This window comes from Mirounga leonina, unplaced genomic scaffold (assembly GCF_011800145.1).
Source record: "Mirounga leonina isolate KUSES-001 unplaced genomic scaffold, KU_Mleo_1.0 Mir_268, whole genome shotgun sequence".
NCBI lineage: Eukaryota > Metazoa > Chordata > Mammalia > Carnivora > Phocidae > Mirounga > Mirounga leonina.
In genome coordinates this window covers 6,988,596-7,004,166 of record NW_023270649.1, presented here as the reverse complement: position 1 = coordinate 7,004,166, position 15,571 = coordinate 6,988,596, and the positions used below count along the sequence as shown (strand labels likewise).

The 15,571-nt window shown below is 47.6% G+C and overlaps 1 protein-coding gene and 1 long non-coding RNA gene across 3 annotated transcripts in view; both read right to left on the bottom strand.

The window, feature by feature from the left end:
- Positions 1 to 4,130: 4,130 nt before the first annotated feature.
- LOC118026700 lies at positions 4,131 to 6,048 on the bottom strand. Its single transcript, XR_004683657.1, has 2 exons — positions 4,757 to 6,048; positions 4,131 to 4,295 (listed from the first exon to the last, which is right to left on the bottom strand). It is a non-coding gene; the product is annotated as an uncharacterized LOC118026700 (long non-coding RNA).
- A 68-nt stretch (positions 6,049 to 6,116) lies between these two features.
- CLCN4 (chloride voltage-gated channel 4) overlaps positions 6,117 to 15,571 on the bottom strand; it is a 67,854-nt gene continuing 58,399 nt past the window's right edge. For both annotated transcript variants that reach the window (XM_035029688.1, XM_035029687.1), the window contains one exon: positions 6,117 to 8,346. In XM_035029688.1, coding sequence (XP_034885579.1) covers positions 8,256 to 8,346 — 91 coding nt within the window. In that variant the 3' untranslated portion in view covers positions 6,117 to 8,255. The remainder of the gene's footprint in view (positions 8,347 to 15,571) is intronic.

Here is a 15,571-nt window from a genome sequence, read left to right as displayed (position 1 = left end):
TGCCATCTGAACACCAAAGCGTGTCCACCCTGTCTTTGCCTAACTGTAGAGATTTGCACCCAGCTTTATGAAAAGCTCACCAAAACTACCCCGAAGCAGGGTCCCTTTGTCCACGCTTTGTAAATCCCAGGGCTCCCTTCTGCACCATTCGAGTGGGAGGGGACTGCCGCCACGCCCCACCCCTGCACACGCACACCCTTGGCAGCCACCGGAGACACAGAGCATCACGCGGCAGTGCGGCGGTGAGCGGGACGGTTTGGGGGCTGAGCAGTCGCACTTAAGAGACCTCATGCCAAGTTGCTCTCCACCTCGTTTCTCTGGACAGGCTCCTTCGGGGACGCAATCACCGCAGCCACTGCTCCCTCGTCCCCTGGAAGATCCCCCTTAGAGAATAGAGAACTCTGGATCTTAGAGCTGGAAGTCAACTCCGGTCTCGCTCGGACCTGGCACCTAAGGTAAGTGCTCAAACCTCACTCTGCACACAAACCGCCCCCCCCGCCCCCCCTGGGGAAAATGCAGATTCTGGCTCAGCAGACCTGAGCGGGGCTTGGAATGCTGCATTTTTTTTTTTCTGATGTAATAAATATAGAATTTATGATCATTTGGTTAAGAAATAGGGCTAAGGTTTATCTTCACCTATTAATCACAAAGTATTTGACTAAGATAGGAAACAACATGAAACTATTTAAGTTGTTATAATTAAACATTTTTTAAAAAGATTTTATTTGAGGTGGGGGGAGGGAGGGTGTGCGAGCAGGGGGAGGGGCAGAGGGAGATGGAGAGAGAGAATCTCAAGCAGGCTCCACACTCAGCATGGAGACCCACTCGGGGCTCGATCCCACGACCCTGAGATCATGAGGGCACGTTTTGAATGGAGCCCTGGGTGTTATACGCAAACAGTGAATCATGGAATGCTGCATTTCTAACCAGCTCTGGCGACGCCGAAGAGGCCAGTCCCTAAATACCGTTCTGGTTACCAAGTGGAAGGTCCCAGCTGCACAGATGATGTGCTGGACGTCCATTAAAGGTGACTCACGTCTCCCAGGTCGTTCAGTTCTGCAAAGAAACTAAGAAGGACACTTCCTGGACCCTCACGCTCCCGCCCCCATAGCAGCGCTCCCCAAGGACCGGTCTTTGGAACCCCGGTCCCAGGAGAAAGCAGTTCCCAGTTAGTTAGCCACAGAATCCACTCTCGTCCTCGGGCACCTAGCAGCATCGTGCGCAAGCACGGGATCTGGGAGCACTTTAGCAAGCGCGTCCCCACTGCAGGCGGACCTACTCGCTCTCCCCAGTTCTCTCCGCACAATTGAGACTCCTGCCCACGGAGCAGCTGGACGCTTGGCAACTCCCCGGAGAAGGTAAATCACCCACAGCCATTGCCGGAAATGCTCATCTTTCTGGGGACGGACTGAAGTTTGAGAAATGTCAGAAAAGGAAACTAGTCCATCGAAAGGCAGCTAGCTCCAATTTCCGCTTGGGTTAGAATTGGCTGGGAACAGGTGGGAGCCCCGAGTGAGTGTGAAATGAACACGGAGCCCCGCAGAAGGAAGGAATGTTCTACCAGCAAGCATCCTCTGGACTCGACCTGTCACAGGCAGCCTGTGGGACGGGAGTTTATGTATGTGCTTCCAATTTCTCTGACAGAATCTGTTTGGATTGAGGGCGGCTGTTTAATCTTTGGAATATGTGTTCCATAACAAATGCTGGAATCACATCGAAATTGCTCCCTTCGCTCTGTGAGCCAAAGCCTGACTAAAGGGGTTTGGAAATCCCCACAAGGTGCTCTTTGCTTATTGCTCATTCGCAAAGAAAAGACCATTTCTTTAATGAAACGCAATGTTGAGGAACTGCCAAGAATAGATGCTCCCTATCTGCTTTCACATATGGTAGCTTCTTTCTAGCCAATTAACTACCAATGAACTGGGGACGAGCTGTAACAGGCGTGCCGGGCTCCCCTGCGCTCGGCCAGAGCACGTTGCCCCAGGAGGCCATGGAAGTTTCTGGTCCCGTCTCAATTCATGAAAGCCCAGGAAGAAGCCTGCCTGACCCAGACGTTTATTTGCGAAGCCATTCTGGTTAGCTCTAGCTAAACTCCCAGAATTAAAACTGATGGGTTGTCACCTTTCGGACAAATTCTGTTTGTTCATTCTCCCCCTCTGGTTTTTAACTACATCGTGTTGAGGGGAAATAGCCAAGGCCCACAGAAGGCTGGGCTTTCATGACTTTTACTAATGAGACTTATTTCTACATTAACACCACGCTGGAGAGATTTTTCTGTCTGGAGGTGCAGTGGTATTGGGTTTTATGTTGTCTGAAAAGAAGCAAGTTACACACAGTCTCGTGTTTCGTGAACTCTTGCTCCAAATTTTAAGCTAATCAATAGTTCAGTATCCATGCATATTTATGCTTTCCTGCTCTCCGAGCCGATACAAAGCTACAGAGAAATGGAATTTCTTACCAAGTGATTTCTTTTCTAATAATGTACCATTACTTTGGAGTCAATGAGGCTTTTTTTTTTGGACTTTCCTTAAGAGATCTGAGTTTTTGTGTGTTTTGTTTCCTTTCGAGTTTTTGGAAATGACTGCAGATAGAGCTGGAAAGAAGGCCAATTGGTTAGCCCGATCTGTTACTCATTTTAGGGGTCTTACAATTCAACTGAAAACAACATAAAATTAATTTCCAACTAAAGCCACCTGGAGGGCTTCATAATGTGAAATGGTCCATGCCAAGTGCCTTATGTACGGTGTCTCTCGTTGATTCTCACAGCCACGCTGCTGGTCAGGAGCAACAGCTCACTTGACAGAGATGGGATAATCTAGGCTCAGAGAGGTTCAGTCCCTTTGACAATGTCACACAGCCAAAAGGCAGTGGAGCTGGAATTCAAGTGCAGTCCTATCACTAAGTCAGCATGACTCCCTGAAAACTCACTATTGAAATTCTGTCAGAATGTTGATTGTTTGCTCTTAGGGTATCATTAGGCCATGGAAGTTTCCAGGCAGGGCTTTAATACCACTGATATGCGCCAATGGCTTGACCTAGGTCTCCAACCTCAACGATTCCCCGGAACTCTGGACTTCGGTGTCCAACAGAGCTCTCCAATGTAGCATTTCGCCTAGTCTCGCCCACGTCAGTGAACGGCAACGTAGTCGTACCATTTTATATCCACTCCACCGGCAAATCTGTTGGCTCTACCCGGAAATATGTCCAGAATTCAAGAGCTTCTCTGGGACAAGCCTCCATCATAACTTGTATACTTGAAATAGCCTCCTCGCCAGATTCCTGACTTCCAGTCCCGCTATACAACAGCCAGAACGGTTCATGTACAATGCAAGTCAAAGCACGTCCTTCCTCTAAATTCCTTGTCTGTACCTGGCCCTGTGAAACTTGGAAGCATCTGCTTGTATTAGCCTCCCACCGAAGGAAAAACAAAACCAACTTCAAATACCCCACACTCTCTCCGCAAGCACCACCCATCCCGCAGCCACTCACCCCTGGTGGGACCCCAGGAAGTTAGGCCTGTTTCCACCTCAGGGCATTTGTATTTGCTGGCCCCTGTGCTGAGGACGATCTTCCCTAAGCTGTCCCCAGGCTGGCTCCCTCCCCCAATTAGAAGGGATTCCTCTCACTGCTTCTTCTAGATCGTCAAAGAGATGTGGGCATTCTCTGTGTTTTTTCCTTCGTATTTTTGTAAAGTTGAAAATTAAAAAAAGCAACTGGTAGGGAAGGACATGATTTAAGCTCTTGTGATTCCCGAAGTCATAGATTAAAAAGTTTGAAGCGGGGACAGAATTAATGTTCGACCATGGCCCAAGCTGTCCTGCCCAGCCTCTGTGCACAGGGCAGAAACACAGATGGCCCGGGGACAGTGGTCCTGCCCCATCCTTGGACTTTTTATAGCCCCAGTCTGAACTGTTATTTGGCCATCACCCACCAGGCTAAGATCAAGGGATTTTAAAGCTGACCAAACTGACGTTACCATCTTGCGTGAAAATCTTAAGAATCAGTCTTTAACTTCCGCGGATACTTGAGCCGTCATCGGAATCAGGTTTCCAGAGGTTCTGCTGGGCAGAAACATGCTGCGAAATCAGTATCTCTTCCATTTACAACATGCTTCTTGAGGACTGTGCTTGTTTTATTTTTAAAAGTAAAGTTCAAACATTTAATTTTTAATAAGGTGCCAATGTTTACACAGAAGGTTACAATTAAAAAAAAAAACCACATTGCTATGTGGTTGTTCCAACACCAAATGCGAATAGATCTCATAAAAGTCTCATGTAGGCTCATTCCCAGCACACCTAGGACGGCAAATAAATAGTTATTACTACACCGGTGAAAATGGAGTCTGGTTAATGTTCCCAAGTTAGATACACATGCTCCCCCCTCCCCCATGTAAATCATTTCAAAGCCTCGGAGCGGAGGGTGATAAAACCCTGCCCACGTGAAATTAAAATGAAGGCATACTATTACAATTATGTAACTCGATAGTGCTCCTCCTTGCGTTTCTCATCGTTTCCAGCTCGGCATCTGATAATGAGTACTGAGCAGATTTGCACATGTTGGTAATGTAAAGTAACCAGTTCTCACCTAAGCAAAACAAATTTTTCGGTTTCTGTGACTTCTTAGGGCCAAAAATAGATCTACTGAGATGTCTTCTCCTTCGTAAGGGTTTTGGGAAGTACTAAATAGAGGTCTTTGAGATTGCCTGGTGGTGAGTAACAGCAAACACTGAATAGTGATTTGCCTCTAACACATTTACCTTTTCATTAATGCCATGCGCCCATCTGCAGTCCCAGGGGATGCGCTGAAAAACGCAAGAAATTTGAATGTCCCTTTCGGGATACTCTTTATTTGGTGTCTGTCCTTCTACAACACATTTCCTTCGTAGCAGAGAGGGAGAACAAGAAATAGGTTGATGTGCCTCGTCAGAGAACTCCTTTTCCATTCTTCATTTATGTTTATTTACATAAAACACTGATTCAGAAAGAATCCAGAAAGTTCTACAAAAGTCTAAAGGCTTTGGTTCTGGAAAAAGATAAAAACACATTATTCTGAGAAATGTTTATTTTACTTCCACATCTCACTTCTACTCCTCTTGCTCATCAGATCACCAGGTAAAGTGGATGAAGTTCTACACGTGGACACAGCAAATACCTTCAGAATCCCTACCCGCGAACTTTCACAAGAAAGAGTGACAAAGAGCTCGGGAGCCTGTCCCCCATCGAGTTGGTCTGAGACCCCAGGCCAGTGGGCAAGTGGACCACAAAGGGGAGTTAGGGCTCTAGAGGAGAAAGGCAATCAACTCCCCCATCTTTGACCTTCACCTACCTGTCTGACCCCGGCCTTCTGTCGCCAAGAGCCCGAACCCCACAACAAATGAGAGGTTTGACTTATGAAGGAAAACAAGGTTATCTGAGTCAAGTAGCACTCAATGGTTTCCCATGAATCTGTGGACTTCTCTACACTAAGCACTGGGGAGAAGGACACAACACAACACCCCTCGGCGACCTTGGCCCGGAGTAAACTGTCCCTTCATCCCTCCATGGCGTCGGCTGGAGGAGGAGGAAATTCTGTGGTTTCACTGACCTTTGGCTCTGTTCACTTGTTTTGTGTTCCCTTCTGAAGCTCCTTATTTCAGCTAAAGGGCGTCCCGGATTATATAAATCCAGGCTATGACTAATAGTCTTTTGGGAGGCCACGTGGAAGTTAAGAGGGAACTACATGAAGCAATCTTTAAGACCTTTTAGGATTTAAAGTCCAGAAGAATCCAGCTTCACTTGCATGTGTTCCATGGAAACCCCAGTAACAACACTAATATTAGGATCTGTTACTCTATACTTACATGCCGGGAACGAGACACGAAGACTGAATTCTCTACTACTGACTGGTATTTCCACAATGAAGTGGCTCTTTGATATTAGTTTGGAGGAGGCCAACCAATCACAGAAACAAATCTTCCAGAGTTTGCCAGCATGGTCTGACTTAACTTTTTTTTTTTTTTAAAGATTTTATCTATTTATTTGAGAGAGAGAGAGAGAGAGAGAAAGCACATGAGAGGGGGGAGGGTCAGAGAGAGAAGCAGGCTCCCCGCCTAGCAGGGAGCCTGATGCAGGACTCGATCCTGGGACTCCAGGATCATGACCTGAGCCAAAGGCAGTTGCCTAACCAACTGAGCCACCCAGGTGCCCTGACTTTTTAACCCAGAGAACATGTCAGTACATTTTCTTATACCAACTAGAAGTTTCTAGGTTTTTATTAGGGCTAAGAAATGATGGCTTCTGACTGGCAGTTCTAGGTCAAATCTGACAGAAGGGGTGGGAAACTATAAGGTGAGAAGAGAGTGTCTAGAGGCTTTAGCAAGAAAGAGGGTAAGGAGGACAGGAAGGACGACGACAGGGACACGATGATGGCACCCAATCCAGTGGACAGCATTCCCTCCCCAGGACCAACCCCCCTTCCTTATTAACAGAATCTAAATCTCATTCAGAGAATAATATGTCTAGCTAAAAACCTTCCTTCCCACATTCACATGCAGCTAAGGGGAGTCATGTGACAGAATTCTAGCCAATAGATGCAAGCTGAGCATCTCTGGGAAAGTTTCGCTTTCCTGATACGGGCACTGCGCCTTGTTACAGGCCTCTTCCTCCCTCTTCCTGTCTAAGAAGCAGACATCCTACCTGGCAGCTCAGTAACCACATTGTGGCTCAGAGGCAATGAGCCAGAGGACAAAGGATGGCAGAAAACAATACCAAAGGGCATGAATCCTTGATGATAATACAGAGAGAGACGAGAGTGCCTGACCCCCGGGTTTCTCATTCAACTCTCCACTGTCTGTTGGATTTTTCCATTATTTGCCACCAAACGCACACCTGCTACGTCAACATCCGGTAACAAGGCTGCAAAGGGTGAGGGCCTCTCAGTGGGCTGGGAAGAGCCAAGACTGATGTGAGGGGCAAAGTGGGAGCAATCATACTCACACAGATCACACCGTGGACCTAAACCACAGCGACGTGCCTTCTCCCAGAAAAGACCGAAGTCCTGACTAAAGAGATAAATGCACCATAAGTTCAATACAAAGATGCCCAGTGCTCAAACTGGCTATGATTTAACTCTGCCCTCTGTGCTCTGTGTACGAGCATGAAAGTGCATGCTTAGACATTAAAGCCGGACGTTTTACATCCTACGGAGAAGATAATGGAACAGATTTAGAATCAATTTAGTATTTCTCTTGCAATCCATTTGGAGGAGTTCCCACTGAGACTTCGTATGCCTCACCCTCTCTGCAGCCATATTTAATAAGATCTGAAAGGAAAAGTAAGTAGTAACACCGGGTGGCCTGTTTTGACCCTCATGTACGCTATTTGGAAATTAAAGCACACTTACGACAAGCTGGCAGCATATAGGATATGGCCCATGGAAAGTGCTGGACTGCTCAATATTTAGGAATGCACGGGCAACAGCAATAAACAGGTGAAGCACATGCAACACGTCTGCAACACAACGAGCAGGTGTGTATACCCTCAAAATCAGGAGGAATCCCTTTGTGTGGGAGGAAATACGGGCAGCACTAAACATGCCAATAGTTCATTATGCAGTCCCAAGATGCTGGTCTTGCACAGAGAAATGATTTCTTCATACTCATCACTGCAGGAGACCCTGGATGTTGGTTCGGAAACTGATGGAGAAGCAAAACACTAGGCTGAGAACAGGAGCAAGAAATTGGATGGTCATGAGTGAACCAGCTGGCAAAAAACTTTCAGCTTTCACTATGTTCCAATTTAATCTCTCTTGTCTTTTCCAACAAAGTAAGTGTGAGTATCTTTAGTCCGATTCAGTAAAATAGCAGCAAAACTTCAGGAACCGATAAATAAAAGATGCTAACGGGCCAATACTCCTTTGCCTTTTTGGACTCAAAGCTTCACAAACATCAGCCTTAAACACAAGGGGCAAACGTTTCTGGACTCAGTTCCATGTCCTTGGACAAACCACATCGTTTACACCCACCCCCATGCCCCCATGGCAGTTAATAAACTCATTAAGAAACACAGCTGGAAACTCACAAGGGGTTAAAACTACAAAATGCCTACTCATTGATGTCTTTTTTTAAAAAAGGTTTCATCCTTCTTCCTTTCCAAACAAAGCTTTTGTTTCCACTGCCCCCAGCGTACAATCGTTCATTAGAATAATAACATATCATTTGTTTATTTCTTTTAAAATGACACAGTTGTGTTTTTCTCAAAATAAATGCCACCTTGTTTCTAATTAAACATGATGGATTCAGGGTCCTGGTTTGCCATCTGGGCCATATGTCTCAAAACATCCTTTTTCGTGATGATGCCAAGAAGTCTCCTGGAGAAGAAACAAAATAGAGAACAGGGGTCAGCTCTGCAATATTGACTCATGCCTGCCCTAACCCCAGGGCTTTTCTACCTGGATGCACAGCGAGACATTTCCCAGCTTTCCTTGCAGTCGGGTGGGGACAACTGAGCGAGCTCTGGCCAATGGCATGTAGGTAGAGAGGGGAGATGCCCCTCCCGGGTCACCTGCACATTTCCTGACACTGTCTCTCAGGTGGCAAGCAGAGGCAGAGAGGAGCCAGTGAAGGACTCTGAGGTCACAGAGGACTGACTTAGCAGCCACCAGATTCAAAGACCTGGGTCCTTGGATGACTATGTGGTGCAGAGCCCACGCCTGCTGAAACCCACACTGGATGTGACGTGGGGGGGGGGGGGGAAATGAATCGCTCTTGTGTTAGGGCCACTAAGATGGCAAGCTTGTTAATTACCGCAATAAACCTACGATGACTAATACGCTCTCCTAAATTTCAAGACTATAATCAATTGAGAAAGGGCTTGTGAAAGCCATTGTCGAAACTGGACCACATCACAGAAATTGCAAGTATAAGGTATTTTAGGTAGAAGATAACGACTGGTCCTATTTTAAATCTATCATACTGGATGGGTAAAGTTTGACATTCATATCTCTGGCCAAACACGTGAATGACCTCCTCTTCCAAAATTCCACTGCTTTCAACTTGCAAAAACAAGGCCTCTTCCCAAGGTTCCTTATGTAAGGCCCCCTAGACTACACATTGCACAACCCCAAGGAGCGCCGTGCACAAACACGACAATGTAAAGAGTGCCCTGGAGTGTGTAGAACACACGGGCACAACCATTCCCAGCAGCCCTTGCCTCAATCTCGATTTTATTAACTACTTAAATGACCACCTGCTGGTACAAATCATGTCCCCTCAGTAAAGTAAAAGGTTTGAAAGAAGCGGATGTGCACAGCTTCTTTGGAGAAAGAAAGTTCCACTGGCCAAACGAGTCTGCAAGATGCTGCTCGTCCTGTCACCAGCACACCCAAGAAAAAAAAGAATGAGAACTAAACAGTGTCAGGCTAACACTGGTATACTGTGTAGCTATTAACACGAAAGATTTCTACTCTGTATCTGTGTAAAATAATGATATGCCCCCACATCAGAAAACACAATCGCAAAACACTGTGATGTATTTAATTAAAGCCAAAGTAGTCAAAGTCATCTCCTGTGAAACAGAAGGGAATATGAAGAGGAAATGGATGCTGGGTAGTGAAACTGTCAGGCTAGAATTCTGACTTCTTTGTCCCTGACCACACTGGACCTTAACCAACCCTGAAAAAGTGATTGCTTTCTGGTCTTAGTTTGCCCATCTGTGACCCTGGGGGTGACAGCGGGCACTACCTGTTCCCCTCTATCTCATGGGAACATCTGCAGGAGAGAGGAAAATCGCAAAAGGGGACTTGAAAAGCATGGATGTCAAAGCGCTGAAAGCCTCACGACTCTATCGTGATGATCCAAAAATCAGGGGGAAATGTACAAAAGCAAGACAGAATTAGCAAATCGACATTCTGTAACCCCCAATATAATAATTAGTGTAGTCAATAATTATCCATGGATTCCAAAACCACTGGGTAAACGGTTGCTGGAAAACAAAAAATTCACCTGGCCTCAAAGGATCCCTTCACAGATTACGTACAGAGAGAAAAATGTCCCTTTACAATGGAGGGCTCTGGCCACCACCCCCTTATCTAAGTGGCAGAGCTAATCACCAACAAAGCTGGGAAAGCTGACATTGTGACATCATCTATGTAAGCATGTCAGCAGAAACCACTTCAACCAAATCAAACCACGGGGAAGCAATCAGATTCGGAATGTGAGACTACTGATCTGGATTCTTAAAAAAAAAAAAAAAATCTGTGCATAAATAACAAACAAAGAAAAAGGCAGGAAACTGTTCTAGATGAAAAACTAAAGGGGCAAAACAACCAAATGCAATGTGTGAACCCTCAAAGAATTCTGGATTGAAATTTGATATGAATTGGATATTGAATGATAGATTGAGTCATTGTTAATCTTGTATAATTACAGTTTAGTGGGGATATAAAATAATTTCGTTAACTCATAGAAGACATACGCTTGATTCATAGCTGCCAAGGTTTGAATGTCCTTCAGTAGGTGAATAGATACCTAAACTGTGGTCCCTCCAGACAATGGAATATTATTCAGCGCTAAAAAGAAACGTGCTGTCCTGATATGAGGAATTCTTAATTGCAGGAAACAAACAGGGTTGCTGGAGTGGGGGGTGGGGTGGGAGGGATGGGGTGACTGGGTGATAGACACTGGGGAGGGTATGTGCTCTGGTAAGCGCTGTGAATTGTGCAAGACTGTTGAATCTCAGATCTGTACCTCTGAAACAAATAATGCAATATATGTTAAGAAAAAAAAAAAGAAGAAGAAGAAGGTAGCGGGAGGGGAAGAATGAAGCAGGGGAAATCGGAGGGGTAGATGAACCATGAGAGACGATGGACTCTGAAAAACAAACAGGGTTCTAGAGGGGGGTGGTGGGAGGATGGGTTAGCCTGGTGGTGGGTATTGAGGAGGGCACATTCTGCACGGAGCACTGGGTGTTATGCACAAACAATGAATCATGAAACACTTCATCTAAAACTAATGATGTAATGTATGGGGATTAACATAAGAATAAAAAAAAATAAAAATAAAAATAAAATATAAAAAAAAAAAAAGAAAGAAAGAAACGTGCTGTCAAGCCATGAAAAGCCATGGAGGAACTTTAAATGCGTATCACTAAGTGAAAGAAGCCAGTCTGAAAAGGCCACATCCAACTCTAGGACATTCTGGAAAAGGCAAAAGTATGGAGACAGTAAAGAGATCAGTAGTTGTCTGGGTCGGAGGGAGGGGAGGAGGGATGAAGAGGTAGAGCACAGAGGATTTTTAGGGCAGAGAAACCACCTGTGTGATACCAGAATGGTGGATGCAGGTCATTCTCCATTTATCAAAACCCACGGAACATACCACACCAAGGGCGAACCCTAATGTTAACTAGGGACCTGAGTTAGTGTATCAATATCAATTCATCAAAGGCAACAGATAAAACAAATACAAGATGTTAATAAGGGAAATGGAGGGAACAAGAGAGGGTATATGGGAACCTTGTACTTTATGCTCAATTCTTCTATAAACCCAAAACTGCTCTAAAAAATAGTCTCTTAATTAAAGAAAACAAACCCTTGTGGGAGAAAAGTGGCCCCCTGAAAAGAGAGGGGTGCTGGTGCAAAAGGGTAAAACCAGGAACTGCTTTCTGTTCCATCCGTTTAGAGCTACTTGGCTTCAACCGTGTTCCTATATTACTTTAAGTACATTTCTAAAATTCATCAAAATGCAGTAAGGTTGAAGAGGTCCTGTAAAACAAGACGCTGCTCCACTACACCAGCCAAGCGGAGTCGGGGTCCTGACTTAGCGCAGCGGCCGTAACGAAGCACCACGGACTGGGTGGCTTGACCACAGAAATGATCGTTCTCACGGTCCCAGGGACTAGAAGGCCCAGACCAAGGTGCTGGCAGGTTTGGTTTCTCCAGAGGCCGCTCTCCTTGGCTCGCAGTCCTCACGTGGCCTCCCTGGGCCCGCACATCCCTGTTGCCCGTTGCCTCTCCCTGTCCTTAGGACACCAGTCTGATCAGATCAGGGTCCCAGCCTGAGGACCTCATTTAACTCTAATTACCTCCTTAAAGACCCCATCTCCAAACCCAGTCACGGTGGAGTGTGGGGCTTCAACATATGAATTTGGGGGGACGCAATTCAGTCCACACAGTTGTTCCGCGGCATTTAAAATGAAAAAAGGACAGTAAAAAGGCGAGCAACGTGTGCCTGTAATACGCCGCTAAGAGAGCTGGGGTCGGAGGAGAAATGGGAGGCAACGTGAGCAGCGGTGTCCACGGAGCAGGGGCAGCTAAGGGATGGTCCTCTGCGGTGGGGGGGGGGGGCTCCGCTGCTGGCGATCACCAACTAGCAGACAGCCTCTCAACTGACACCGCTCTTTTGTCCTTTGCCATTTTCTCCTTGAAAGCCCAGCTCGGGACCTTGCCCTCTAGAACACCTGGGTAACACCACCCAAATCGGATTATGTCCGTGTTCCGTAGTAGATGACGAGCTCCTTGGCTTTATTATTTTTTAGACACCTTTTGAGCCTTCGCCAGGTCTCAGCCAGAGACACCCAGAAAGAGGGTGATGAAGCGAATGTTACTTTGAAAAAGTAGGGCTTGTTAGTGTTTGCAAAGCCATGAGGACTCTATCTCACATGCGCGCGCGCGCGCACGCACACACACACACACACACACACACACACCTCCCATATCTGTAAAGTCTGGTCTTGTTGCCTTTCTTCACCCTGGAGCAGTCTGGACGACCTCCCATCTTAAAGCTCTGTAACTATAACACGGGAAAGTCAAGCTGCTCGCAACACTTCTGGGGAAATACGAATTCAGAGCACTCTTGGCTTAGAACAATTATTGCAAAAGAGAAAAGCTGAACATCCAGCCGGAAGGAGGCAACATCAAATCCAGCAGAGATCCTTAGTGGCAGGATGTGTCCTATTAAATCAAGTGTCTGAACTTCCGGCCCCTTTGGGTGGCAGTTCAAGTGAATCGAGGGAATGATAAACGGCCAATCTATGACCATGTACATATCCAATTAGAATAGCCGGGCTCTTCTGAGAAGGCCACCCCGTCTAAGTCCTGGGGGCCCACCTAGCAGGCCTGGGGAAAGCTAACTCAACCTCCCCCGCCCGCTTTGCCGGTCGAGAATCTCTGTGGGGAAGATCGCACCCAAATGCAGGCTTAGCCACCGGAGGCTCCGCAGACTCGGGGCCTTCGGGGGACAAAGCCTTCTGTGATTCCTGGTGTGGTTTCACGATGACCTCTGGAGCCCAGGCCTCGAGAAATCCTGCAGACGATGCAGGTCCACAGGACGAGCTGGGGCTCTCGCCACGAGCAGGGAAGGCACATGGTGACGGAATACATCAAAAACGCAAGCTGGCTCAAGACATGCCTGCCCTGGCTGAAAGCCCGAGGAGATGAAAGGCCCGCAAACAAGGATCCCCTTGCCAGCAGTTACGTATCAGCATCTGTGTTTGTTTAAAATATGTAGAGCGAGAAAGAGTGCGATTTTGTTTTCTCGCAGAACATTCGGAGCCAATTTCGGCACCCTGATCTTCACAGGAAAACCTCATGGGGCTGCGTGAGGTGTGAGCGGGCGTTAAGGGCAGAATTTCCTGCCAGAACTGGAAATTCCAATGATAACTGACATTGGATTATTATTTTAAAGGAAAAGAGAAACTGCTATGCACTTGAGACGCCACGGGTGATCACAGTATTTATGCCGGGCGCTGGAAATTCAGGTATGTAAATGGGTTAGAGCGTTTGGCCAAGTGGAGTCCCCGACCAGCAGCAGCACCCGGGAGCTTGCTAGAAATACGGATTCACAGGCCCCTCCCAGACCCGAGGGATCAGTAACTGCAGTGGCCCCAGCACTCTGGGTTTAACCTACAGCTTTAATCCTCTGGGGGAATTCGGCAGCCCACTGAGTGCCTTTAAAAATCACCAGCAGAAGTGATCTCTAGCCCCAAACATGTATTTGTTGCTTACCGATTGTCCCTCCCATGTGCAACACACTCCCCCAGCTGCAGTCAGAGCTGAGGACACCTGTCGTGTGGGCCAGGGGTTCTCTGGGTCAGTGCGCACATTCGGCCCCTTACACAGCCAGGACAGTAGGAAGGAAGCGAGTGAGTAAGGAGGGCTCACTTGGCTGTTCACGGGCACCTAGTCCACGGTCACTGAGATCCAGAGCGAGTGACCTTCTAGGCCAGTGAGTCTTCGTTGCAATGCGGGCCGTCCCATGCACTGCAGGCTCTCGAATAGCATCCCCGGTCTCTACCCACTAAGTGCCAGGAGCATCCCCTCTCTCCAGCTGGGACATCCAAAATCTTGGGGGGCAAAATCACCCGGGGTTGAGAACTGCTTGGTTAAACTGGAGCATGGGCTCCGCAGTGTAAACTACGTTAGAGAGTTAAGGCCTCGACACAGTTAGAGTGCCAAGGTCTCCACAGCCCAGCCCACCTCCTCCCCTCAGCCTGTAGAGGAATACGCTGGGTGGACAACCCTAGCTTCCAGGCTACCCTGACTGAGCCAGTCTCCTCCTCTACCCAAGCCTCCGAAGCCGTGGGATTCGGGGTGCACCTCTGAGCCCAAAGAAGGGCCCCTGGGGCACGGCACCTCTCAGGCCATCACGAACCCTCCATCTTCGCAATGCTAGTTTCCTGGCTTGTGGTAACACAAAGCAAAAGTAATATTGCCTCGGCAGTGACTAAGCCATGGGGGCCACCAGATCTCCCAGCTCTTCGGGAACGGTTGTTCTGAAAACGTGCGGTTGTTCTGAACAGATCACTGTATTAGGGAACAATCTGAGCAGAATGTGAACTTCCCATTTGCTTATGGGTCATGTCATCCATGAGAAATTCCAGGTGAATGCAGAAAACTGCCCCCAGCTGAACCCAGGGGCACAGGAATACAGTTGACCCTTGAACAACACGGGTTTGAACTGCATGGGTCCACTTACACGCAGAGCTTTTTTCAAAACATACAGGACAATACCATAAATGTATTGTCTCTTCCTTACGATTTTCTTAATCACAATTCCTCTGGCTTCCTTACTGTACGAACACAGTATGCAATACACTTTCAGACAAAATGTGGGTTCATCCACCGTTCGTGGTATCGGTAAGGCTTTGGTCCACAGCAGGCTACCAGTAGTTAGGTTTTGGGGGAGTCAAAAGTTCCGTGTGATTTCTGACGGCTCGGGACGCTGGCGCCCCCAGCCCAGGGCGCCCCGGGTTCCACGGGACACAGCTCGCAAGCTGCAGCCCTCACGGCACCGCCCACTTCTACCAAAAACTTCGGCGGCACTTCTTCAAGGTACAGTCATCTATTTATCGTAGCATTTACGTAGCTCTTAACCATTCACCGTGCACAGGCTGTGCTCCGTGTTTTGTTAGGTGCGCCCGGTGAGCGCGCCCTCGTCTTCTCACGAGCCTGTGCCCTTCGCTGCCCGCGTCTGCGTGGCGCCGGGATGCGGAGGCTTGCCCAGACCCCGTGAGAGCACAACAGGCTGTCCCTTCTCCCCGAGCCAAGAGCCACCCGGGGCGGGGGCGGGGGCGGGGGCCGCAGAAAAGCAGCCCAAATC